Raw genomic sequence first — 26,838 nt, forward strand, 5'->3', positions numbered from 1 at the left:
GAGGTTCCACTATGGGGTGAAGTGGTGCCAGGAGCAGGGAGACTTGATTGGGATGGGAGAGTACAGGGATGTTTGAAGTCTGGACCAGAAAGTTTTGCCACTCTTTCCTTGTTCCATGAGGTTCCACTATGGGGTGAAGTTGTGCCAGAAGCAGGGAGACTTGAATGGGATGGGAGAGTCCAGGAATGTTTGAAGTCCATTTAAAATGTCTTACATTCTTCTGGGTGCAGAAATGAATAACAGACTGCTCCAAGAGACTTTTCCACTCGTTTTAAAGCCATGTGGATTCTATCCTTATGTTTCTGATTAATTTGCAGTTCACTTATCAAAATGTCATGCTAAAAGAGCAACTTGAGGTCCAGACTCCATGAGACTTTCTGCTTGCTGGAGAAAAATAGAGTCAGACCCTTTGGGTTGGAACTCAGAATCCCAACTCTCCAGAATGAGAATATTCTCCCTTCCTTAGTAACTTCCTTAATTTTTATAGATAAAACAATCCTGAGACGCTTCATGTTTTGGTTGTGTCCTCAGGCCTCGCCACTACAGCTCATTAACCCAATTTCAGGCCCCTCCACATCCAAGACATAGAGATGTCTTTAACGGTAGCCTTTTCATGACCCTTGCATGGCTTGCAACAAGCTTGAGGCTTCATTCTTCCCTGAGAATGTAATGTTCAGCTTCCATCTGGTTTGGATGGAAACTTCTCTGATGGATAATAAAAATGATAAACCCACCCATTCCTTCCCACTACAAACTGATACCAGCTCAAAGGACCGAGGATGTAGCCATCCTGAGGACAGGATCTGAAACTTAATAGATGATCTGTGCTGGGGTAAATGTTCTTGTGTACTCTGTGCCCTCTATGTCTTTCTCTCTCATTCTCTCTCTATCTCACTCTCTCCTTCTTTTGACCTTCCTGCGTGGTATGAGACAGCTTGCTAGTTCTTGCTCCTACCAGTCCTCTTCCAGAATTCCTGCTTTCCCAAAGTATACGATGTCTTGCCAACCAATCTTAGATAAACTCAAATGCTGACTTTTCTCCAGTGCGAATGAGGACTTTCCTGGAATAACAATACCTTTTGAAATTCTCTTCCCCCTTGAAGCCGTAATTACATGTCCCAGTGAATCCTACACTATGAGAAAATAAACCAGTTCTGAGGTCCTGGGAGATGTCACTTGGTTTGAATCCTGTCCACCAAAACACAGCATACCATGCATCTTCCTCAAGGCCCAGGTCATTTCATCAATGGAACCTGCCAGCTGCTGCATCGCCTGACATAGGGAGTCTTCCCTGGACAGAAGGATGGCATTCACAACCTGAACAAGGGCCTGGGAATGAGAAGGGATGAGACTGTGAGTTTGGCCTCGGTAGACAGGGCCCGTAGCCATCTATGACCTGTCTTTTTCTTTGTCTGGGTTCTGGGCAGCAGCAGCTTCACTCTCACACTGCAAGACCACCTACACCTGTCCTCTGAGCACAATGCTTCCACCAACAGTCTGGCACCATGACAAATTGAGGCTACTCTGACAGGCCCTGCTACCTCCCCTGGGGCTGACCATATCAGAGCCACCATCCTGCTCCCTTATTTTTCTCCTGGCTATTAGCTTCTAAACTGTAAGCTTGCTTTGGGCAGGAAATGTGTCTGTTATATTGTTATATTATACTCTCCCAAGTACTTAGTTCTCTGACCATTGTAAGCACTCAATAAACATGACTGACAAATACAATTGACTGACTCTTAGCAGAGAACCTGGAGAAATCTGGTTCTTGGCACCAAGTTGGCATCAAAATGAATTGCTGGAAGGGGTTGGGAGTTTCCTTCAGGGTAACAACCACCACCCAGAATTGAGCCACTCAAACTCCAAGGTGGAGAGGGGGAGCCAGTCATTCATTCGTTCATTCAATCGGATTTATTGAACACTTACTGTGTGCAGAGCACTGTACTAAGCGCTTGGGAAATACAAATCAGCAACAGTCCTGTACCTTACACCTACGTGGTTCTAAACCCAATCAATCAAACTTATTGAACACCTACCAGAGGCAGAGTAATGTACTAAGCTCTTGGAAGAGGACAGTACAACAGAATTGGTTGATAAAGTCCTTGCCTCGAGGGGCTTACGATCTACAAGAAGAGTGCTTAAGTAGCAGGGTATCAAAGTCAGTCTGTAGAAGAGATGCAGACAGTTCTGATAGTGCTGGGAAAAAGACAAACTAATCAGGGAAGGCCTCCTGGAGGAGGTAGCAATTTCATAGAGCTTCAAAGCTGGGAATTACTGTGGTCTGGAGGATTTGGAGGTGTTCCCAACTGTAGTAAAGTGTGTGAGGAGGGTGAACAAGGATAAATGAATAGGTCAGCTTGAAAGGAACTTAGAGTGTGAGTTGGGACATGGTGGGAGATGAGTTAATTCGTAGGAGGGAGGGAGCTGACAAGCTTTAAAGCCAACATTCAGTATTTCCTTCTCTATATGGAGAGGAATGCATAATCATTGGAGATTTCTGAGGTGTGGGAGACATGTGCAGAATGTCATTTTGGAGAAATGATCCAGGCAGCAGTGGCCTGGAATTGAGAATGAAGTAGAAAGAGGAGAGACCATTAGCAGGAAGACTGGTGAGGATGCAGATGCAATAGTCCTGCCAGGATATGAGAAGTGCCTCGACCAGGTGATGGTCATTTGGATGAAGAGTAATAGGTAAGTCTTGGAAGTGCTGTGGAGATAAAGCCAATAGTATTTAGAAACAGATTAAATATGAGTGCTGAAGGAGAGGGAGGCATCAGTGATAATGCCAAGCTTGTGGACTTCAGAAATGGTGGGGGAAGTAGTAGTGCTATCACACTATTTCTGAATTACATGATTAATCATGTGAGTCATTGTCTGAAATGGTAGAGGATAAGGGTCAGGAGCACAGGGGTGGGAGAGCTTCTGAATGAGTGAGATTGTCTTAGGAAACTACTTGCCCACCCTAATCCATCTAAACCACCTAAAATACCTTAATCCCAGGCACTGCGGCCTTTTCAACGAGCCAGGTCACCAGGATGAAGCCTTTCAGGCTGTCTCCCCCAGGCAGCGAAACAATGGTGTCCAGGTTTCTGGGAAACAAAAGCTCACACAATCAGGACCTTTGGAGCCTGGGTCCTCAACAGTTTCCATTACTTCCCATGAAGGAAGCAAGAGACCATTCTGATAAATCTACACCTGCAGGGCTCTTCACCCTCCAGCCCAGAGTAGCTCTTGGTTAGGAGACAGGGTTGTATCAAACCGACGTCACCCACTCCTGTCTTTCCTGTCTCGCCACAGACCCTTGGCCCACATCCTGCCTCTGGCCTGGAATGCCCTCCCTCCTCAATTCCAACAGACAATTACTATCCCCCACTTCAAAGCCTTACTGAAGGCACCTCTCCTCCAAGAGGATTTCCCAAACTAAGCCCCACCTTTCCTCATCTCCCATGCCATTCTGTGTCACCCTGACTTGCTCCCTTTGTCCTTCCTCCTCCCATCTCAGCCCCACAGAAATTATGTGTACAACTGTAATTTTATGTATTTGCATTGATGACTGTCTCCTCCCTTCTAGACTGTGAGCTCATTGTGGGCTGGGAATGTCACTGTTAATTGTTGTATTGGACTTTTTGAAGTGCTTAGAACAGTGCTCTGCACACAGTAATCACTTAATAAACATGATCGAATAAATGAATGAATCCTGTGCCAGAACCTCCCTTGTGGGTCTGGACCCCCTTCTTAGGTGTGTTTGGATAGTCCTGGGCAAACCCAAAAACCCCAAATCCCTCTCAAGGTGTCAGGAAGGGGAATGAGGCAAGCGTGGGACCTCTCAGCTGAGCTTTCTTTACAAAAGTGGTCTTTCTTTGAGTCCCCTAGACTTCCACCTTCTCCCCACTAGGGAGCCCTAAATGCTCAGGGAGGAGACCTGAAGAATGGTTCCCCATCGCCAATGCTCTTACATCTCTTATCCTTCTGAAGTGGGACATATTGCTCAGAGCAAGAGAACTCAAAAGGGAGCAGATTTAAAATCCACTGGGGCTGTAACTAGAGCCAAAGGATCTGGGTCACTCACCCAATTTCCAGAGGTCTATTGTCATCTCAGATGGGGGCAGCAAAGAAGCAAGAAAACAAAAAGGCCAATTTGTGAATCAATCAATCAGTGATATTTAACGAGCACTTATAATCTGCAGAACACGGTACTAAGCACTTGGATTTGCTCTCTGGGTGCTTTTCTTTTCCAAGATATCACTAGTAATTCTTATCAACATTTGGGACTTTTCCTGCTTCTGCTTCCTTGCAAATCATGAGTGAGATCATGAAATCTGGGCCATGGTGTTGATTCTCCCTTGATAAACTGGGGTTTTATTTCTGCTCACATTGGACATGAGTCCTTTGGACATGTGGTATAGTGTCTCTGATAATTTTTAGACTAAAGAAGTTCCTGCTGGCATCGAACCTTAATTTCTCTTTTAACAGCTTTCACAGATTATTACTACTGGCAAGGTTAATAAGTAATAATAATTCTGGTACTTAATGATAATAATGTTTGTGGTATTTGTTAAGTGCATATTATGTGCCAAGTGCTGTACTAAGCACTGGGGTAAATACTAGGGTAAATACTGGGGTAAATCATCAGATCCCACATGGGGCTTACAATCTAAATAGGAGGGAGAACAGGTATTGAATCGCCATTTTGCAGATGAGGGAACTGAGGCACAGAGAAGTGAAGTGACTTGCCCAAGGTCACACAGCAAGGAAGTGATGGAGTCAGGAATAGAATCCAGGTCCTCTGACTCCCAGGCCACACTGCTTCACTTGCTAAGCACTTATCCTGTATCAGGCACTTTTCTAAGCACTGGTGGAGATACACATTAATCAGATTGGGCCCAGTCCCTGTCCCAACATGGGGATTATAGTCTAAATAGGAGGGAGTAGCATTTAATCCCTATTTCACAGGTGAGGTAACTGAGACACAGAGAAGTTAAATGACTTGCCCAAAGTCACATAGCAGACAGTTGGCAAAGCCGGGGTTAGAACCCCAGCTCTAACTCCCAGGCCTATGCTCTTTTCACTAGGCCATAGTGCTTTTTGCCACTGGGTTGAGGCCGCTAATCCTGCCCCCTAGACCCACTGTACCATAGCCCTGCTTAAATAGAATTGATTGATTGATTGTTCCTAGGGAATAAGCCTCCTCGTCCTTTCTCCTACCACCTTCCCTTCTCCAGAATTAGCCTTTAGTGTGATTGGAGTCAGTAAATTGCTTTAGACCATAAACATGTACCTACTCCCCAAGAGACCGGCTGCATGACCTTTGATCTTTACAGGGAGGGACAGCCAAAGTCCTTGTACTCTTTGATTCCAGGAATTCAGACTCTGGACAGAACAATAGACAATTACTTCTGTGTTGTTTACCCATCAGGATTCTTTTTCTTCCAATTCACCAACACAAAATCTGAGTGTACCAGGATGGCAGGGAGTCCTAGGCTCCGGGAGACCTCAGTCAAAGGTAGTGCAAGGTTTCTGGGCAGAACCTGGTAGAGACAAGCCCCCTCCAATGAGTACATGCAGAACATAACTAAGTCCCAGCTTTAATTTTCCTCCCAGATAACTATGCCCATGGTAGAAGTAGATCAGGAAGGAAGTGAGGAGACGCAGTCTGTCAGAACAGTAAGTCATTCTTAAATGGAAAAAGTCCAGGCATATTGAAAGCTTGGATGAATGGCCCAAGTCCTGACCTAGTTTTTAGAAACCAATGAATCATGGGCAAGGGATGAAATTGGCAGAGTGGGTCAACTAGTCATGTAACTGGTAGCTGACACTGTGGAGTATGTGTGAGGTGAGGCTCCTTAACGAGACTCTTGGGGCAGCAGGTGTAGAGTGACTAAAAATGGCTGAAAACTCCTCACCTAAGGTATGTTGAAAGTACGTTCACTGAGCCGAGAAGCTCCTGCTTCTCAGGGCACTGAGCGGGTGAAAGATGGGACCAGAAGATTCATTTTAGGTGGGACAACTTGCATCCCACCACCCAAAAATGGCCAGTGGGACCCAAAAGTCCTGCTTCAGGCTACTTCGGCAGAATCAGCAGAAAGAAGGCAGGTATGGGACAGAAATCTATGAAACAGGTTTCCATAGCCTACACAGTGTAGCCACCATGACTCCCAGCATATGTGCTATTGTCGCAGCTAACATTTCTGTCACACACTTCCCTCTCTGACTCCCTCTGACTTTGTTTCTATCGATTCTCCCTTTTCTGGTGTTTTTCTTTCCATCTATTCTTGGCACAAATGTCCTTGAAAGCCCTGCCTCCCTATCCTATGATAATCTCTGGAAAATATGATCACCTTAGTAAGTTTGATAGGCTAAAAACTTCGCACCACAATACCTCAAGAATCAAAGTGTGGTCAGGTGGGCAGCCTTAAGATTGTGGATGGACAAAGCTGACGAGGTTGGATGAAGTTAAGGAAATGAGAGAAGTGCAGAGGTTTTAAAAAGGGGAACAGGGAGTGGGCTTGCTCTTAGGGTGGCATTAAGAGTTCTGGGCTAATAGCCTGGGGACCACAATCAGAACATTTACCAATACTGGGAAGTCTGGAGACAATGGCAACTCACAGACCCAAATAGACTCTGTCCTGAGAGGCAAATACACTTCTCCCTGGAGCCCTGGAGTAGGTGGAGCAAGATTATATACTCTGGGTATAGATAAGCCAATGAGGTCCATGTTCAGAATGAAGGTCAAGCCCTGAGTGGCTTCCGCTGCCCCTGTCGCCCCCAATCTACCTGGCTGACTCTTGCCATACCAATTCCATCACCAGTCTTCCTTGCTGGCCCTTGTCATGCCTCCACCAATGCTGCCCAACAAGAAAACTGGTTTGTTTTGCAGGCTTTGTCCAGGCAGTTCCAGCAATTGCATGTAAAGCAGATGATTCCTTGGTGGGTGTCTGTGGAATATGTGTGAGATGAGGCTTCTGGAGAAGATACTTGGGGCAACAGGCTAAAAACATAATTAAAAATGGCTGAAAACTCCTCACTTAAGGGAATCTGAGGCTTGGAGGCCTAAGATCCTAGTTACATTCACTTCAGAAAGAAAGTTGTACACAGATCTTTCTGCCCCTTACCTGTGCAGTGTTCTTTTCTCCTCCCTGCCACACGTACCCCATGGTGATAAAGCTGAGTACTAGATGAGCCAGGTGCTGCTCTCGGTGGCTTTTCAGAGACTGACAACTCAGCAGTGGCATCTTGTCAAGAGAAACACATGAGTTTACTGCCTAGAAACTAAGCACTTCTCAGCCACTTGCTGCTGAGCAGTTGGCAAACATTGGGAGAGCCCAGAGCAGTATAGACTATTACCACCATTGGATGTCAGACCAGCATCAGACATTGAGCCACCCTGAGATGGGGGGGAAAATATGTTACCCCCTCCCTAGCATGACCACCCCAATGCAAGTGCCATGCCAGGCACCCAGCATTATGTCACAACCTTGGCTAAATCACTTAAATTCTCCGGGCCTCATTTTTCTCATCTGTAAAGTGGGGATTAAATATTTGTTCACCTTCCTCCCGAGACTGAGTCCCATGTCAGGTAGAAACTGCATCTGAAAGGATTACATAGTACTTGCACCGGTGCTCAGCATGCAGTAAGAGCTTAACAAATGCCATCATCATTATCTGGAGAATTATGAACGTAGAGCGTTTCTACCTCCCTTCCCCTGCTCCAGAGCCAATGCTTTCCCCCGCCAGGTCTCTATGAACCCAGGAACCATTTTCACCTCAGACAAAAGCTGAGCATCTTCAAATTTTCAATCCCCCCACTTGTCCTGCTGCCCTCTCATTGTGTGCCTCATTAAATTAACCACCCTGGCCCCAAGTAACTGAGGGACTCGCCTACAGGCCCAACAGTGACTTGGAGCGAGGATCCCAGCAGGTGACTCCCAGCCTCTTGTGAAGCTCCTCTCTATTTCCTATTGGTGAATTGCCCCCAGTAGCTGAGTGTGGAGCTGGATCCTTGCATGGCTGAACCCAACTTCTGCTCCTGCTTTTTTTGCTCAGATCTGAGGGTACCTCAGAGACCAGCTTGAAAGTCTTATGGGTTGATAAGCTCCCAATAGGAGCCTGGTGATCCCTTTGGGTAACTGGTGAAGCAGCCCAATAAGGTAAGCAGCCAGGTCACTACTGAACTTCCTTGATCCACTCAGCAATCTGTAATAATAATAATAATGATAATAATAATAATATTTGTTAAGCGCTTACTATGTGCCAGGCACTGTACTAAGCACTGGGGTGGATACAAGCAAATCGGGCTGGACCCAGTCCCTGTCCCATGTGGGGCTCATAGTCTCAATCGGGCTTTGGAGTAAGAGGTCATGGGTTCAAATCCCGGCTCCACCAATTGTCAGCTGTGTGACTTTGGACAAGTCACTTAACTTCTCTGTGCCTCAGTAACCTCATCTGTAAAATGGGGATTAGGACTGTGAGCCCCCTGTGGGACAACCTGATCGCCTTGTAACCTCCCCAAAGCTTAGAACAGTACTTTGCACATAGTAAGCGCTTAATAAATGGCATTAAAAAAAAATCCCTGTTTTACAGATGATGTAACTGAAGCCTACAGAAATCAAATGATTTGCCCGAGGTCACATAGCAGACAACCCAGGGCTTAGAACAGTGTTTTGCACATAGTAAGCGCTTAATAAATGCCATTTAAAAAAGAAGTGGCAGAGCTGGGAATAGAACCCATGATCTTCTGACTCCGAAGCCCGGGCTCTTAGCACTAGTCCACGACCTCCTGCTGGGCGGCCTAGGCTAGGGACACACTACCATCTAGTGGCATGCCTGAAGCAGATTGTGTCCCCTGAAGACTGAGCTTTCTTGGACCAAGCCTTTTTTGGCTCTGGGCTTTTCGGTACTGTGTTGACCCCAGAAGCCTGACTCAGGTAATGGTGAACGAAGGCTCTAGCTCGGCTTCTGGCTTAGCCTGATTCTAAGGTGACTGGATTGATTAAGCACCTATCGAGTGTTGTCAAAGTGCAACCCACACCTCGGAAGTAGAGAAAAACCTGCTGGGGTTATTATTCATTAATTCATTCAATCATATTTATTGAGCACCTACTGTGCGCAGAGCATTGGACTAAGCGCTTGGGAAGTACAAGTCAGCAACATATAGAGATGGTCCCTACCCAACAACAGGCTCACAGGCTAGAAGAGGGAGATAGACAACAAAACAAAACATGTCGACAGGTGTCAAAATCGTCAGAACAAATAGAATCAAAGCTGTATGCACATCATTAACAAAATAAATAGAATAGTAAATATGTACAAGTAAAATAAATGAAGTAATAAATCTGTACTAATATGCATACAAGTGCTGTGGGGAGGGGAAGGAGGTAGGGTGGGGGGATGGAGAGGAGGAGAGGAAAAAGGGGGCTCAGTCTGAAAAGGCCTCCTGGAGGAGGTGAGCTCTCGGTAGGGCTTTGAAGGGAGGAAGAGAGCTAGCTTTGCAGATGTGTGGAGGGAGGGCCTTCCAGACCAGGGGAAGGACATGGGCTGGGGGTCGATGGTGGGACAGGTGAGAAAAGGTACAGTGAGAAGGTTAGTGGCAGAAGAGTGGAGGGTGCAGGCTGGGCTGTAGAAGGAGAGAAGGGAGGTGTAGGAGGGGGCGAGGTGATGGAGAGCCTTGAAGCCGAGAGTGAGGAGTTTTTGCCTGATGCATAGGTTGACAGGCAGCCACTGGAGATTTTTGAGGAGGGTAGTAACATGCCCAGAGCATTTCTATACAGAGATAATCCAGGCAGCAGGGTGAAGTATAGACTGAAGTGGGGAGAGACAGGAGGATAGCCAGATCAGAAAGGAGGCTGATGTAGTAATCCAGTCGGGATAGAATGAGAGATTGAACCAGCAAGGTAATGGTTTGGATGGAGAGGAAAGGGCAGATCTTGGCAACGTTGTGGAGGCGAGACCAGCAGGTTTTGATGACGGATTGGATGTGTAGGGTGAATGAGAGAGCGGAGTCGAGGATGACACCAAGATTGCGGGCTTGTGATATGGGAAGGATGGTAATGCCATCTACAGTGATGGGAAAGTCAGGGAGAGGGCAAGATTTGGGAGGGATGATAAGGAGTTCAGTCTTGGACATATTGAATTTTAGATGGTGGGCAGACATCCAGATGGAGATGTCCTGAAGGCAGGAGGAGATACAAGCCTGGAGGGAGGGAGAGAGAGTGGTACAGATATTATTAACTATAATAATAATAATAATGATAATAATTAGGGTACTTGTTTAGAGTTTACTGTGTGCCAAGCACTGTTCTAGGCACTGGGGTAAATGCAGGTTAATCAGGTTGAACACAGTCCCTGTTCTACATGGGGCTCACACTCTTCATCTCCATTTTACATATGAGATAAATGTGGCCCAGAGAAGTGAAGTGACTTGGCCAGGGCCAGGGATTAGAACCCAGGTCCTTCTGACTCCCAAGCCCATGTTCTATCCACTAAGCAACGCTGCTTCTCACAGCCACACTTGTTGAGGCATCAAAGGTGAACGTTTCTGATCAAGGGACCACCTAAAGTGTCTCAGGTGATGAACAAGACTCCACAGGAATCCTGGAAAAAATATCTGGCTAATGTGGATGGCAGAGACCACTGTTGCTCCTGGGATGATGACCCTAGTAATCAAGCAATCAATATGTCAGTTGTGCTTATTAAGTGAAAATTGTGAACAGAGGCTCTGAGAGCACTACATCCCTCACCTGGCCTCTTTCCTCTGCCCCATAGGTGCCATGGAGCATGGTGTAGTGGATAGAGCCCAGGCCTTGGAGTCAGAAGGTCATGTGTTTTAATCCCAGCTCTGCTACTTGCCTGTTTTGTGACCTCAGGCAAATCACTTCGCATCTCTGTGCCTCAGTTACCTCATCTGTAAAATGGGGATTGAGGTTGTGAGCCCCATGAGGACAGGCATTGTGTCCAACTCAATTTGCTTGTACCCACCCCGATGCTTAATACAGTGCCTCCCCCGCCCTCCTCTAGACTATAAGCTCCTTGTGGGCAGGGATGTGTCTGTTTGTTGTTGTAATGAACTCTCCCAATCCCTTAGTACAGTGCTTTGCCTGCAGTAAGCACTCATTAAATACAATTGAATGAATGAACCACCTCCTTCTAGACCCACTGTTGGGTAGGGACCGTCTCTATACGTTGCCAGCTTGTACTTCCCAAGCGCTTAGTACAGTGCTCTGCACACAGTAAGCACTCAATAAATGCGATTGAATGAATGAATTGGGTGCTTACTATGTGCAAAGCACTGTACTAAATGCTTGGGAAAGTACAATATGAAAATAAAGACACATTCCCTGCCCACAATGAGCTTAAAGTCTAGAAGGGGAGGCAGACATTAATATAACTCAGTTTTTTCAAATGAATAAATAAATTAGAGATATGGACATATGTGCTGTGGGGATGGGGAGAATGAAGAAAGGGAGCAAGTCTGGGTGACGCTTTAAAGGAGTGCAGAGGAGGAAAGAGGGCTAAGTCAGGGAAGGCCTCTTGCAGGAGATGTGCCTTCAATAAGGCTTTGAAGGAGGGCAGAGTAATTATGTGTCAGATATGAGGAGGGAGGTTGTACCAGGCAAGGCCACTGTCACTTTTGCATCGTTTATGCACTTGTGTCTGTACCCATAAGCACTTTGATATTAACCCCAGCCCCACAGCACTTAATGTGTACCTTGTCTATAATTTATTCTAATGTTGGCCTTAAGGTCACTGTGGGCAGGGATTGTGTTTATTAACTCATTTGGATTGTACTTTTACAAGTGCTTAGTACAGTGCTCTGCACACAGTAGGCACTCAATAAATACCCTTGATTGATTGATTGTGCTGGGGTAGATACAAGGCCATCAGATCAGACAGATAAGCAAAAGAGTTACTGTACCTTGTCCACTTGAGCCCGAAGTTGGCAACTTTCAATCAACTGGGGCAGGTTGCTGGCAATCTCCATCCAAGGCCTGTAGTCATCTGAAAGCTCCGTCTACATTCAGAAGAGATACGGTCTTAAAAGATTCAGGCAAATGTACTGAGTACAAATAAAAGCCCTCAACAGGGTGCTTCCAGACTCCAGATAGGGAGTAAAGTGGTGCTGGATAGTGACTATGGACTTCTCTAGCACTTAATATCCTATTTACACTGTAAATTCATTGTGGCTAGGGAATGTGTCTATCAACTTTATTATAGTGCACTCTCCCAAGCACTTAGTATAGTGCACTACACACAGTGAACACTCAATTAATGATCACATTAGCCACTTATGGACATATATTTACTCAGTTATTTCTCACCATGCTAATTGTAAGTATTTTTTATTCATGTGTTTCTCCTGTTAGGATGTAAGCTCCTTGTGAGCAGAGAACATGTCTCTTCTTTACCCTGAGCTTCCCAAGAGCTTAGTTCAGAGTGTACTTAAGTGGGGATTTATAGATTTCATCACTCTTTCTAATAACAATCATGATGGTATTTGTTAAGCATTTACTAAGTGCTAAACTCTGTTGTACTGAGTGCTGGGGTAGATACAACATAATCAGGCCCCACATGGGACTCACTAAGTAGGAGGGAGAACAAGTATTTAACCCCCATTTGGCAGATGACAGAACTGAGACACAGAACAGTTGAGTCTCTCAAAGTCACCCAGCAGACAAGTAGTGGAGTCAGAATTAGAATCCAGGTCTGACTCTCAGGCCCAGGTACTTTCCACTAGGCCACGCAGCTTCTACAATAAATTTAATCAGTCACAATTCCTATCCCACAAGGGGCTCACTGTTAAGAGGGGAGAGGGAACTGGCACTTCATTCCCATTTTAAAAAAATCAAGAAACTGAGTCCCAGTGAAGTGAAGTGAATTGTCCAAGGTCACATGTCATAGAAGCAGAGGAGCCAAGAATAATAATAATAATAACTGTGGTATTTGTTAAGCTCTTACTATGTGCCAGGCACTGTACTAAGCACTGGAGTGGATACAAGTAAATCAGGTTGGACACAGTCCTTGTCCTACATGGGGCTCACATTTTCAATCCCCATTTTACAGATGAGGTAACTGAGGCACAGTGAAGTGAAGTGACCTGCCCAAGGTCACACAGCAGACAAGTGGTGAAGCCAGGATTAGAACCCATATCTTTCTGACTCTCAAGTCTGTGCTCTAACCGCGACGCCATGCTGCTTCTCGTGGTTTAGATTATATTAGGATTAGAACCTAGGCCCTCTGACTCCCAATCCTGTGCTTTTTCATTCATACATTCCCACTTCTGGTAGGCACACCAAAAATTTAGATTACTAGATAATCTCCCAGGAAAATGGCTGGATTTGCATATCCTTGTCCTCAAATCTACTTTCCGGAAACTAACTCTAGGCTGTAGCAAGTTGCTCTTCCAGCCTGCACCCCCATCCCGGTTCTGAGAAGATGAAATTGTCTGCTTCTACCCTCACTCTGAGGCTCCTGGAAGAAGAAAAGATGTTGTAATTAGCCTCAGGATGAAGACCTGCATCCTAACTAGTGATCTGGTGGTGGGTTTAGTGCTTGAGAGAAACAGATAGTAGGGAAGCTAATCCCAGGAAACAGATTTAGCACCTAAAGGATAATGAGATAGTTTCTGGTCTGGAAAGCCTGCTGTTTGCTGGCATCTCACCTCACCCAGCTCCACCTCAGGCATTGCCCATGGTATAGTAAAACATAACCATGACCCAAAACAAAGGACAGAATGAAAAAGTTCTTGCTTAGTACTGTGCCGGTCACACAATGAATGCTAACAAATACTATTATTATTATTATTATTGTTAATAATAATAACGAATAATAGTATGTCCACTTTCTCTGCTCCAATCTAAACACTGTAGAGCAACCCTATCCAACAGCCTAGAGGCTGTTTATCTCTTCGCTCCGTAAACATGGCACCTCCAGAGCAGGAATCTTACTAGTCAAATAATGTTTCTGAAACAGTGTAATAAATCTGTAAGCTGATGAATGGAATTTAATTAAGGTGTAGACAATTTTACATATTGAGTGGACTGCTTGAAGGGATGCATAGTGATAATCAACTTTTATCTGCTGAGATTTGGGGAAATGTAAATTGAACTGCTTCCTTTCTGCCATCATAAAGGAAAATTCCTGTCTTCTTTATCCTCTTACCTTTTTGCTTCTAAGGGCAAAGAGTTGTTGTGAACCTGCTTCTTTCAACATTGCCTAATATCTGCTCTGTTGCCCAATATTTGTCCTGTTACTTATTCCTCATTTTGAAACCACCAGTGATTAGTGAATATGTATTCCTCTTGTCCTCCATCACCTCCTATCTTCTGGTCTTGCACATGAAGCTAGCTTTTGTGGGGTTACTCAGGACTGATTGTGTCAAGATCAAAGGACAGGGACTGGTGCAGCCTTTTTTTTCCCCTTTTTAAATGATATTTGTTAAGTGCTTACTACTTACAAGGCAATGTATTAATCTCTGGGGTAGATTCAAGGTAATCAGGTTGGACACAGTCTATATCCCACATGGAGTTAATGTAATACAAAGAGGATAGTTTTCAACACTGGGATATTCAGTTTACTCGGGGTCTCTTCTCTTCCCTCATTCACTAACCAGTTAGTAGGTATGATGGAAAGAAGCATAATGATTTTAGCACTTAATCACCTTTCCTCAACTCCTACCTTACTTTGCTGCTCTGCAACTACAACCCAACCAGCATGTTTTGCTCCTCTACACCAATCTACTCAATGTACCTTGATCTCATCTTCCTTACTGCCGATCCCCTGCCCCATGTCTTCACTCTGGCCTGGAACTCCTTCTCCATTCATATCTGACAGAACACCGCTCTGCCCATCTTCGAGGCCCTACTAAAATTGTATCACTTCCAAGAGGCCTTCCCTGACTAAGCCCTAATTTCTCCTCTTTTCCCTGTCTTCTGCATTGCCTATGCACTTAGATTTTCACCCCACACCCACAGCACTTGTGTATGTATCCATCTGTAATTTGTTTTAATGTCTGTTTCCCCTCTAATCTCTAAGCTTTTTGTGGGCAGGGATCACGTCTACCATCTCTGTTGTATTGTACATTCCCAAGCTCTTATACAGTGTTCTAATAATAATAATAATTTTGGTATCTGTTAAATATCTCAGGGTCGCACCTGGAGAGTTTCCAGTACTCTACCAGTCTTAACTGTGGGAGGGAGAGTCAAGCAGAGGCATATCCATTCCATTCCTAGCTTGGGCAGTGGCTAGAAAGCAGAAGGCACACTGCTACAAGTCAAAACTTGCCTGTGCTGGGCAGCAGCAGCATGGGAGAGAGTCGAGGACAGGGACTCAGGTTTACTGCACAGAAGGAAGCAATGGTAAACAAATTCCGTATTTTTACCAAGAAAACTCTATGGATACACTATCAGAACGACTGAAGATGGAGGTGGGGCATTCTGGGAGAGATGTATCCATGACACTGCTGTGGGTCGGACATGACTCGACAGAATAAAAAAAACCCAACAATTTGTTAAATGCTTACTATGTACCACACACTGTACTAAGAGCTGGGGGTAGATACAAGAGTAATTGGATTGGACACAATCCTTATCCCACATTGGGCTCACAGTCTTAATTCCTATTTTATAGATGAGATAACTGAGGCACAAAGAAATGAAGTGACTTCCCAAGGTCACACACATGCTGCTTCCCTGCATACAGCAAGCACTTAATAAATACCATTGACTTAGTCTTCCTCACTGCTTTGAAACATGCCCGTCTCCCCATCCTAAAAAATACCCTCCCTTGACCCCATGACTCCCCCCAGTTATCACCTCATCTTCCTCCTACCTCCTTACTCCTACCATTCCTCTCCAAAGTCCTTGAGCAAGTTGTGAACATCTGCTGTTTCATGTTCCTCTCCTCCAGTTCTCTCCTTGAACCCCTTCAATCTGGCTTCCATCCCCTTCACTCCACAGAAACCGCCCTTTCAAAGGTCACAAATGAACTCCATCTTGCCAAATCCAGTGGCCTCTACTCCATTCTAATCCTCCTTGACCTCTCAGCTGCCTTCAATACTGTCGACCACCTTCTTCTGAAAACTTTATCCAACCTCATCTTCACTGACAGTCCTCGCCTGGTTATCTTCCTAGGTCTCTGGCCACTTATTCTCAAGTCCCTTTCACGGACATCTCCTCTGCCTCTCATCCTCTAACTGTGGGAATCCCTCATGGTTCAGTTCTGGGTCCACTTCTATTCTCCATCTACCCCCTTGGAGAACTCATTCTCCCCCATGGTTTCAGCTACCACCTCTATGCAGATGCTACTTCAATCTCTCTCTCTCTCTCTCTCTCTCTCTCTCTCTCTCTCTCTCTCTCTCTCTCTCTCTCTCTCTCTCTCTTTCTCTTTCTTTCTCTCTCTCTCTCTCTCTCTCTCTCTCTCTCTCTCTCTCTCTCTCTCTCTCTCTCTCTCTCCCTCCCTCCCTCCTCACACTTCCTCCTGCTTTCAAGACATCTGTACTTGGATGTCCCACTAATACCTCAAACTTAACATGTCCAAAATAGTACTTAACTTCCCACCCAAACCCTGCCCACCCCCTAATTTTCCCATCACTTTTAACAGTACCAGCATTCTCCCTGCCTTGCAAACCCGTAACCTTGGTGTTATCCTTGACTCATCTCTCTTATTCAACCCACATATTCAATCTATCAATAAAACCTGTTGGGTTCAACCTTCACAACATCCCTAAAATCCATCCTTTCCTCTCCATTTAAACTTCTAACTTGTTAACCCAAGCACTCATTCTACTCTCCTTGATTAGCAGATCAGCCTCCTTGGTGACCTCCTTTCCTCCTGTTTCCCCCTACTCCAGTCTTCACTTCACTCTGCTGTCCAGATCATTTTTCTATAAAAATGTTCAGCCCATATTTTTCCACTCCTCAAGAACCTCCAATGGTTGCCCATCCACCTCCGCATCAAACAGAAATGACTTACCACTGCTGCTAAAGCAATCACCTTGCCCCCTCCTACCTTACCTCCCTGCTTTCCTACTACAACTAAGACACATGCTTCACTCCTCTAATACCAACCTACTCACTGTAGCTCAAGCTCATCTATCTTGCAGCTGATCTCCAGCCCACATCCTGCCTCTGTCCTAGAATGCCTTCCCTCTTCATATCTGACAGACAATTCCTCGCCCCTTTTCAAATCCTTACTGAGACGCAGAAGCGCGTGGCTCAGTGGAAAGAGCATGGGCTTTGGAGTCAGAGGTCGTGGGTTCAAATCCCGGCTCCACCAATTGTCAGCAGTGTGACTTTGGGCAAGTCACTTAACTTCTCTGTGCCTCAGTTCCCTCATCTGTAAAATGGAGATTAAGACTGTGAGCCCCACGTGGGACAACCTGATCACCCTGTATCCCCCAAGCACTTAGAACAGTGCTTTGCACATAGTAAGCGCTTAACAAATACTATTATTATTATTATTATTATTATGCCCTCCTTTCCTCTTTTCCCACTCCCTTCTGCATTTCCTGATTTGCTCCCTTTATTCATCCACCCTCCCATCTCCACAGCACTGATGTACATATCTGAAATTCATTCATTTATACTCATGTCTGTCTCTCCCTCTAGACTGTGAGCTCACTGTGAGCAGGGAATGTGTCTGCCAACTCTTGTATTGTACTCTCACAAGTGCTTAGTTCAAAGCTCTGCACACTGTAAACACTCAATAAATATGAGTGATTGACTTCTGACTTTCAGGCCCATGCTCAATCCACTAGGCCATGCTGCTTCAGGTTCTAAATTCATGAAATACAGAATTGTCATTTTAAAACAATTCCCTTTTAGCAAAATAAAATCTACCATAATAGTGAAACATTTTTTGCAAAAGCACAAATATAGAAGTTCATTGAATTTATTTGGCACATTCCTTCTTAGGGGCTAGCAGCACTTCAAACATATTAGCTCATTTATATTTTTAAGCAGCATGTGAAGCCGTGTGGTCTAAGAGGAAAGAGCATGGTCCTGGGAGGCGGAGCACCTGGGTTCTAATCCTGGTTCCACCACTTGTCTGCTGTGCAACCTTGGGGAAATTACTTAACTTTTTTGTGCCTCAGTTTCCTCATCTAGAAAATGGGGGTTCAATATCTTTTCTCCTTATTACTTAGACTGTAAGTCTCATGTGGGACCCGATTATTTTGTATTTACCCCAGCCCTTAGTACAGTTCTTGGCACATAATAAGTACTTAACAAATGCAACAATTATTATTATATCTCTATTATCCATAGGGCAGAGACAAACCAGGATCATTATTTCCAGTTTAGAAAGAGGGAAACTGAGGCCCATTGAGGTTGAATGATTTTTCCTATAGGAAACTTTTAGAAAAGTTGGGGAAAGAACTCATCACAACATTTTCCAAAGTTTGTCAGTCATAGGGGTGGAGAAGACCAGTCTTGTGTTCTGGAGGTGCTGGGAGGGAGATCAATCTTTTCAAGAAGACTTCCAATCTATTTTCTCTTATCACTCTGCCACCTGAAAGATATCAACAATGGAGGAAGTCTTGTGCAGGGTCATTTTAGCCAGCACCACAGTCTTGAGTCAGAAGGATTTTGCAAGGTTGTTACTAACTAGATACAGTTTTGATTAACAGTTTTTAAGAGAAGCAGTGAGGCCTCGAGATAGAGCACGGGGTTGGGAGTCAGAGGATCCGGGTTCTACTCCTGGCTCTACCACTTGTCTGCCATGTGACCTTGGGTAAGTCATTTCACATCTTTGGGCCTCAGTTACCTCATCTGTAAAATGGGGACTAAGACTGTTATCCCCATGCGAGACATGGACTGTGCCCAACCTGATTATTTTGTACCTACTCAGCGCTTAGTACAGTGATAGAACATAGTGTTTAGCAAATACCATGAAAAAAAGGGTTTTAAGTTTCTTCCTTTTGTTTTATAATACCCTGAAAGCACATATAGTCCTTATTCTTCTGTGACCAACAGTATGTGTCATTTGCAGGAATTTTTAAACTCGAGAACATTGGAATGTTGAACAGAAATATCTCCTGGACGGTAACAAGGATAATCCAGAGTAGAAACATTTTGATATAGTGGAACGATTCTGTTAGTATTGTGATGCATCCCAAGATCCTCTTGGTCCCCATTGCCCAGTTTGAGCCTACTTCCCCAATGCAGCCAATTTGGAGACTTCCAACTCTAACTGAAAGCTTTGGCCAACACAGTATGAATCTACCACCCTCTTAGGACCACAGAGATGGCTGGAGGGGATGAAGAGCCAGCTCTAGGCTGTGGAAATCATGAGAAAGCTCCAAGAGGAAGCTCCACAAGCCAGGAAAATTTCCTCTGCCCCCAACCCAACATTGCCAGTGCCCCAAACAAACCCAAGGCAGGTTCCCATCACTCCTGCCATGTCAGAACTGTGGCCGGTTGTAGTCATCTCCATGCTGGAGCCCCAGACCAGGTGTTACCATCAGGCAATGATCCATTTTGTTCAGTTATAAACCAGTGGGAAATTTCTACTTTCTCTAGCATGTGGGCCTTTCTGACTGTGAAGGGACACTTGGAACCATGATGCAAGTCTAAAGGGGGCAACTTATCTTTGCTTAAATGAATTTGATTTACTCCAATACTTGTCATGCTCAGAATACAAGACTATAGGAGTGTTTTAAAAGTCAACTACTACTGAAAAATATTGATAACATAGTAGTTTGTCTTGGTTTCCTTCCCTAAAGAAGAGGAATACCCTGCTTTCCTAAAGCTGTAGGAACCAAAAACTGTAAATGAATATTATCAGTGGTAGACAGCATTTATAGAAAGAAGCCATATTCCTCTGGTATGTAGGAATGGTTATAGAAGATATTGTTGATGCCTAAGAGTTTAAATTATGAAAGCTACCAGGACTGAAGAGCAAATATTACCCTGAACACTAACATCAGCCAGGCAGATGATTAAAAACTGTGCTGAACCTTTTCTGATCTAATTGTGTTTTTGAGTTATATATTTGAATAAGTCCCTCAGTGACAATGCTTTCTAAAAGTCCCCACACTGCCCTGAGACTCACAACTGCAGAGTGTATCATTTTTCCAGGAAGTGTTTATATAAATACCCCATAGAAGACCTATGAATGAAAATATCAAAGGAAAAAATGAAGTAGAAATTTCCCGCAGCTCCCAATATACACGAGGTGGCAGTAGTGTTTGAGTTTCTTCCTCTGTCTGTGCACTACATCCACTTAAACCACAAATTTCTTAGTAAATTCAGATGTGCGTACAAAACATATGGATCCAGCTTAAAACCTCCAAGGAAATATTAGAAAGAGTCACTAATGAACTTTAATCTGCAAATTCATAATATCCCAACTAGAACTTTGGGCCATAGGAAATATTTCTTTTTACAACTGCACTTGTTTCTACTTTGCTCAAATCGTTTATGCAAGTCTTTGCTTTTTAAACTGGATCTCTAGGTTAAGAGATTTTGAAATCTTTCATTTCACAGACTGAAGGAGGCCCCTCTCTCCCCTACCATCTTTCCTGAGTCTCCGTATTGTATGAGAAAGCATTCCTACCAGTGGATCTGGAAGAAGAAAGCCAAAATCTTCAGATATACAGAATCTTCTCAAAGTAAAAGGCAAAAGTTTCTCTGGCTCTTCTTTATCGACCTCCATGGCGTTGACAAAATGTCCAAGAGAAGTTTGGCAAGATGAATCCAACAACACTAAATACTGCCCACAAGAATTGTGCGACAGGGACTTAGTTGAAGCTTCCTTATGGTGACCAAAGTGAAGTAGTTTCCTGAGAACCCTGGGGCACCTTGTCTTTTCTAACTAACCCTCACAATCCAAAGGTCCTGAGTCAACATGTTAAAGGTTACTGATTAAAAAAAATAAACAAAAAGCTTTCAGGTCACAAGTTGCCCCTCAATACATGCTGAGTAAAGCACAATTTACTGAATACTTTGGTGGCATTCTACTTTGCAAAGTGGACTATGTTCTATGATTCTGAAGTATAGGCTCTGCCAGGCAATTAGACTCTGCAAGTTGGCGCAAAACTTTCTGTCTCTCTAGAATTTACAAACAGGAGCACGGCATCTTGAAGTTGAAAAGGTTCTGGGTGATTCCATTTTCCTAGCCAAAGCACAAATCTTGTGAGCAGGTGAGAATCATGGTTGTATTTTCCACTGTAAAAGTTCTTGGGATTTAAAACATAAATGGCTTGCCTTATTTGAGTTTGGGCTACGTTTGTGAGCTTCATAAACCAGCAATAATTTACCCTACTCTTGCCGTATTCTCCTCAGACCATTTTGGAAATCCTGGCTGGCCTCTCTGGGGAAGCACAGAGAAAGGTTCACCCTGACCTCTGCTGAAGGAATGGCATTATCTAAGCAGTTTAGATCTTGTTCAAATATTTAGTTTAAAACTAAGTAAACAGAAAGATGCTTCTCCCTACATAAACAAACAAAATCCAAGGCATTGAGTAGTAAAAAATCACTTTTTTCCTGAAGATTATAGGGGAAGCAGCATGGCCTCTTGGAAAGAGTACAGGCCTGGAAGTGGAGGACCTGGGTGCTAATCCCAGCTCCTCCACTTGTCTGATTTGTGACTTTAGGCAAGGCACTTAACTTCTCTGTGCTTCAGTTACCTCATCTGGAAAATGGAGATTAAGACTGTGAGTTACATGCAGGACATCCCCTGGGTCCAACATAATTAGTGCCTAGAATGCAGTAAGCACTTAACAAATACCATAAAAAATTCCCTAGATTTCCTTGAATCTATTTAAAACTTAATTTTTCCAAATGTTTTCAAATCAATATCTTTGTAGCTTCACAGCATCATTGTACAGTAAGAAGGCAGCTCCTCTGTAGAATGTAAATTCCTTGTGAACAGCGATTGTACCTACCAAATCTGTTGTATTATACTCCCCGAGAACTTGGTACAGTGCTCTGCACATAGAAAGTGCTCAATAATTATATGATTGATATAATTTTTTTTACACTTTTGTAAATGGGAGCAGAGGGTTTGGGTGGAGAGCAGGCTTTTTCAAAATTGGGGAGATTTGTGTGGGTTTGGAGGCATAGGGGAAGGAGTTGCTGGAGAGAGCAGTCAATGCAGTGAAGTCATTGCAGTGAAGAAGAGGAGGATAGTAAGTGCAATAAATTTTTAGGAGGTGAGAGAGGATATTATTAGAGCTGCAGGTAAAGAGGAAAGGTTAAAGGAGCAGGTGGGAGATGTTCCCTTGTGAGACAGCTGGGAAGCAGGCCTAGTGTTGATATTTTGGGAAGTTCTCCTGTTTTGTTGGTCAAATCAAAACTGCTGGTTAAGTAAGTAGGAGTAAGGGAGAAGGGTGGTAAGGAGACTTCAGGAGGGATTGAGATTTTGGAAGAGCTAGTGGGGGGCTGTGGGTGTGTGAGTTAATGAGGGAGGAACAATAGAGAGCTGAGTTAAAGCATAAGAATGTGAATTTGTAGTGGGAGAATTCAGCCTGAAGCCTGAATTTCCACGAGTTATGTTCAGCTGCATAGGGGCAGGAGCAGAGGAAGCAGACGGGCGAGTAGCCCAAGCCAGTTGGCTGGAGGCACAAGGGAAATGGGGACAAGGGAGTTGAAGTAGGTGTTGCAGTTGAAGACTTTTCCTTGGAGGGATGGAGGAGCCTCCAGGTGAGTTGATAGCTTGGGATAGGTAGGTACTGAAATCATGATAGGGGATGAGGAATGATGTGGCAAGTTAAAAGGTGCTGATGGGAATTGGGTAAGATAGACAGAGGGGAAGGAGTTGTTGGAGATAAAGCGGTTGATGATTGCATTGCAGTGAAGGAGAGGAGGATAGTAAGTGCAATAAATTTTTAGGAGGTGAGAGAGGATAGGATTAATAATAATAATAATTTGTATTAATAAGAATAATAATGGTATTTGTTAAGTGCTTACTATATGCCAGGCACTGTACTAAGTGCTGGGGTAGCTACAAGCAAATTAGGTTGGACATAGTCCCTGTCTGGCAGAGGACTCATGGTCTAAATCCCCATTTTCAGGTGAGGTAACTGAGGCACAGAGAGCTCAAGTGACTTGCCCAAGGCCACACAGCAGACAAATGGAGGAGCTGGGATTAGAGCGGCCACCGCTCTAGGGGCCGAAGTGGGCCTGAGGGTCGCGCTCTTCATCGCTTTCGTGTGAGCGACAAAATGGAGCCTCCACCCACCCCTCCTCAGCCCCCACTTTGGGGGGGCACGGGCCCTCCTCTCAGCTGGCCGGGGAAGCCCCTCCACCTTCCCCGGTTGTGCCAGGGAGGAAGGCCTGAGGGGAGGCCCTGAGGCCCAGTGGCCAACAGAGAAACAGAGTGCCTCAGTGGCAAGACCCCGGGCTTGGGAGTCAGAGGTCATGGGTTCAAATAATAATAATCAAAATAATGGCATTTATTAAGCGCTTACTATGTGCAAAGCTCTCTTCAAAGCCCTACTGAGAGCTCACCTCCTCCAGGAGGCCTTCCCAGATTGAGCCCCCTCTTTTGTCTCTCCCTCCCCATCCCCCCACCTTACCTCCTTCCCCTCCCCACAGCACCTGTATATATGTATATATGTTTGTATGTACTTATTACTCTATTTTACTTGTATATATTTATTCTATTTATTTTATTTGGTTAATATGTTTTGTTGTCTGTCTCCCCCTTCTAGACTGTGAGCCCGCTGTTGGGTAGGGACCATCTCTATATGTTGCCAACTTGTACTTCCCAAGCGCTTAGTAGAGTGCTCTGCACACAGTAAGCGCTCAATAAATATGATTGAATGAATGAAGGAACCCATGAACTTCTGATTCCTGGGCCCATGCTCTATTTTACTTAAAGCCACCCCTACACCATACGTGTGTGTACACACACACACACACACACACACACACACACACACACACACACACACACACACACACACACACACACACACACACACACACACACACACACACACACACACACCCTCCTGCAGGTGTAACAGTGACACTCCCTCAGTCACAGTTTGAGCAGGCTCAGCTGTAGTGGATTTTTTTTACAAAGGCTGAAGTTTGCAGAACCGGAATTCTGGCAGAATCAAGTTGAGGTTGGAGGACATGAGATGGTTCAACCCCAGGCACCACTGGGATTCTGTCACCTGCGCATGCACCTCTCACCCCATAATCATCAATTGGTGTTACCATTTTGCTAAAAGGCCTCTTATTTTTGAGCTAGTTGAAGAATCTTCTGTCATCAATTCTGGCATCTGTTGTTGACCTCTAACTCTCTGTGGACTTTTCCCTCACAGTCTGTAGGGTGAGTTCTCCATTTCTGAAAGGATGACCTTTTCCCCTCAGGCGCCCTCTCCTATGCTGGCAGTAAGTCAGATAGGTTCCTGTTTGGGGCTGCGGTAGTTGCTTTAGCGAAATAATCCCCTTAGGCTTCTACACTGTTCTTTTAAAAAAACTCAAGGCTTCCAGTAAAGCCCTCATTTTTTAGTTAGATCTTTCAGCTTCTTCAACATTGTTTCTGTTTCCTTTTCTAAAGTTAGCTTTCAAGTGGCTTTCTTGATCTTACCCTCCTAGCAGGAATGTAAAGTTTATATCCAGTCAAGATTGCTCTTGAGGAAAGGCTCTTCAACAAACAATAATGTTCTGCACAAATAATAATTACAATGGTGGTATTTGTTAAGCGCTTACTTTGTGCCATGCACCATACTAAGCACTGGGGTGGATACAAGCAAATCGATTTGGACACAGTCTCTGACCCATGTGGAGCTCGCAGTCTCAATCCCCATTTACAGATCAGGTAACTGAGGCACAAAGAAGTGAAGTGACTTGCCCAAGGTCAAAGGTCACACAGCAGCCAAGTGGCAGAGTCAGGATTAGAACCCATGAACCTTTGACTTCCAGGACTGTACTCTTCCTATTAGGCCACACTGCTAGATAAAGTGCTCAATATAAACCATTCATATATTGATATAGAGAAGTAGCATGCTGTAGTGGATAGAGCACAGGTCTGGGAGCCAGAAGGTCATGGGTTCTAATTCCCGCTTGGCCACTTGTCTGCTGTGTGACCTTGGGTAAATCACTTCACTTATCTGTTGCTCAGTTACCTCATCTATAAAATGGGGATTTAGACTGTGAGCCCCATGTGGGAAAGGGACTGTGTCCAAACTGCTTAGCGTCTATCTACCCCAGTGCTTAGTACAATGCCTAGCACATAGTAAGTTCTTAACAAATACCATTTAAAAAAAATTATTTGCTTGTATACACACCAGTGCTTAGTACAGCACCTGGCACATAGTAAGCACTTAACAAATACCAGAGTTTATTTTTTATCTTCCTGTCCCCAGAACCTGGCCATTGCATGGAATTAAATCCAGGATTTACTTATTTTTTTTTTTGGTATTTGTTAAGCATTTACTATGTGCTAGACACTGTACTACACCCTGGGGTAGACACAAGGTAATCTAGTTGGACACTTACTGTGTCAATGTCCCACATAATGATAATTGTGGTATTTTGTAGGTGTTTACTATGTGCCAGACACTGTAGTAGATGCTGGTGTGGATACAAGCTAATCGTGCATTGGGCTCACAGTCTTTATCCCTATTTTATAGATGAGGAAACTGAGGCACCAGAGAAGTTAAGTGATTTGCCCAAGGTCACACAGCGGACAGGTGGTGAAGCTGGAATTAAAACCCAAGCCCTTGCTCTTTCCATTAAGCAACGCTGCTTCTCTAGGAAAGCAGCAAGGTAATTTGGGAGAAGACAAGGTGATTGAGCATTTTAAAGTCAACAGGAAGGAGTTTCTGTTTGATGTGGAAGTGGATGGGCCACCACTGGTAGTTCTTGAGGAGTGGGAAAATATGCACTGAACATTTCTGTAGAAAAAACTCACTCCCTTGGTGAACTCATTCGCTCCCATGGCTTCAACTATCATCTCTCAGCATGGCTCAGTGGAAAGAGCACAGGCTTTCGAGTCAGAGGTCATTGGTTCAAATCCCGGCTCCGCCACTTGTCAGCTGTGTGACTTTGGGCAAGTCATTTAACAACAATGTTGGCATTTGTTAAGCGCTTACTATGTGCAAAGCACTGTTCTAAGCTCTGGGGGGGATACAAAGTGATCAGGTTGTCCCATGTGGGGTTCACAGTCTTAACCCCCATTTTACAGATGAGGTAACTGAGGCTCAGAGAAGTTAAGTGACTTGCCCAAGGTCACACAGCAGATGGGATTCGAACCCATGACCTCTGACTCCAAAGCCCGGGCTCTTTCCACTGAGCCACGCCGCTTCTCTTTAACTTCTTTGTGCCTCAGTTACCTCATCTGTAAAATGGGGATTAAGACTGTGAGCCCCACATGGGACAACCTGATCACCTTGTAAATGTCCCAGCGCTTAGAACAGTGCTTTGCACATAGTAAGCGCTTAATAAATGCCATTATTATTATTATTATTATTATTATCTCTACGCTGATGACACCCAAATCTACAGCTCTGCCCTGCTCTCTCCCTTCCTTCAGGCTAGTGTCTCCTCCTGTCTTCAGGACATCTCCATCTGGATGTCTGCCCACCATCTAAAACTCAATATGTCCAAGACTGAACTCCTTATCTTCCCTCCCAAACCTTGCCCTCTCCCTGACTTTTCCATCAGTGTAGACAGCACTACCATCCTTCCCATCTCACAAGCCTGCAACCTTGGTGTCATCCTTGAATCCACTCTCTCATTCACCTCTCACATCCAATCCATCACCAAAACCTGCCTGTCTCACCTCCATAACATCACCAAGATCTGCCATTTCCTCTCCATCCAAACTGCTACCTTGCTGGTTCAATCTCTCATCCTATCCTGACTGGAGTACTGCATCAGCCTCCTCTCT

General features: G+C 44.5%; 1 protein-coding gene across 2 annotated transcripts in view; it reads right to left on the reverse strand.

Moving 5' to 3' along the window:
- The window catches only part of IDO2 (indoleamine 2,3-dioxygenase 2), a 34,449-nt gene extending 13,700 nt beyond the window's left edge, over window positions 1-20,749 (reverse strand). The window contains exons 1-8 of one of the 2 annotated variants that reach the window (XM_038746424.1): window positions 20,548-20,617; window positions 18,380-18,501; window positions 11,912-12,007; window positions 7,113-7,232; window positions 5,410-5,528; window positions 4,070-4,084; window positions 2,990-3,089; window positions 1,212-1,329 (exon numbers count right to left, since the gene is read on the reverse strand). In XM_038746424.1, the coding sequence (XP_038602352.1) occupies window positions 1,212-1,329; window positions 2,990-3,089; window positions 4,070-4,084; window positions 5,410-5,528; window positions 7,113-7,232; window positions 11,912-11,977 (538 nt within the window). In that variant the 5' untranslated portion in view covers window positions 11,978-12,007; window positions 18,380-18,501; window positions 20,548-20,617. Of the gene's footprint in view, window positions 1-1,211; window positions 1,330-2,989; window positions 3,090-4,069; window positions 4,085-5,409; window positions 5,529-7,112; window positions 7,233-11,911; window positions 12,008-18,379; window positions 18,502-20,547 lie in introns of both variants that reach the window. The other variant, XM_038746423.1, reaches the window with a different exon arrangement.
- Between the last annotated feature and the right edge of the window lie 6,089 nt (window positions 20,750-26,838).

The sequence above is a fragment of the Tachyglossus aculeatus genome, chromosome 5, assembly GCF_015852505.1.
Source record: "Tachyglossus aculeatus isolate mTacAcu1 chromosome 5, mTacAcu1.pri, whole genome shotgun sequence".
In the NCBI taxonomy this organism is placed as follows: Eukaryota; Metazoa; Chordata; class Mammalia; order Monotremata; family Tachyglossidae; genus Tachyglossus; species Tachyglossus aculeatus.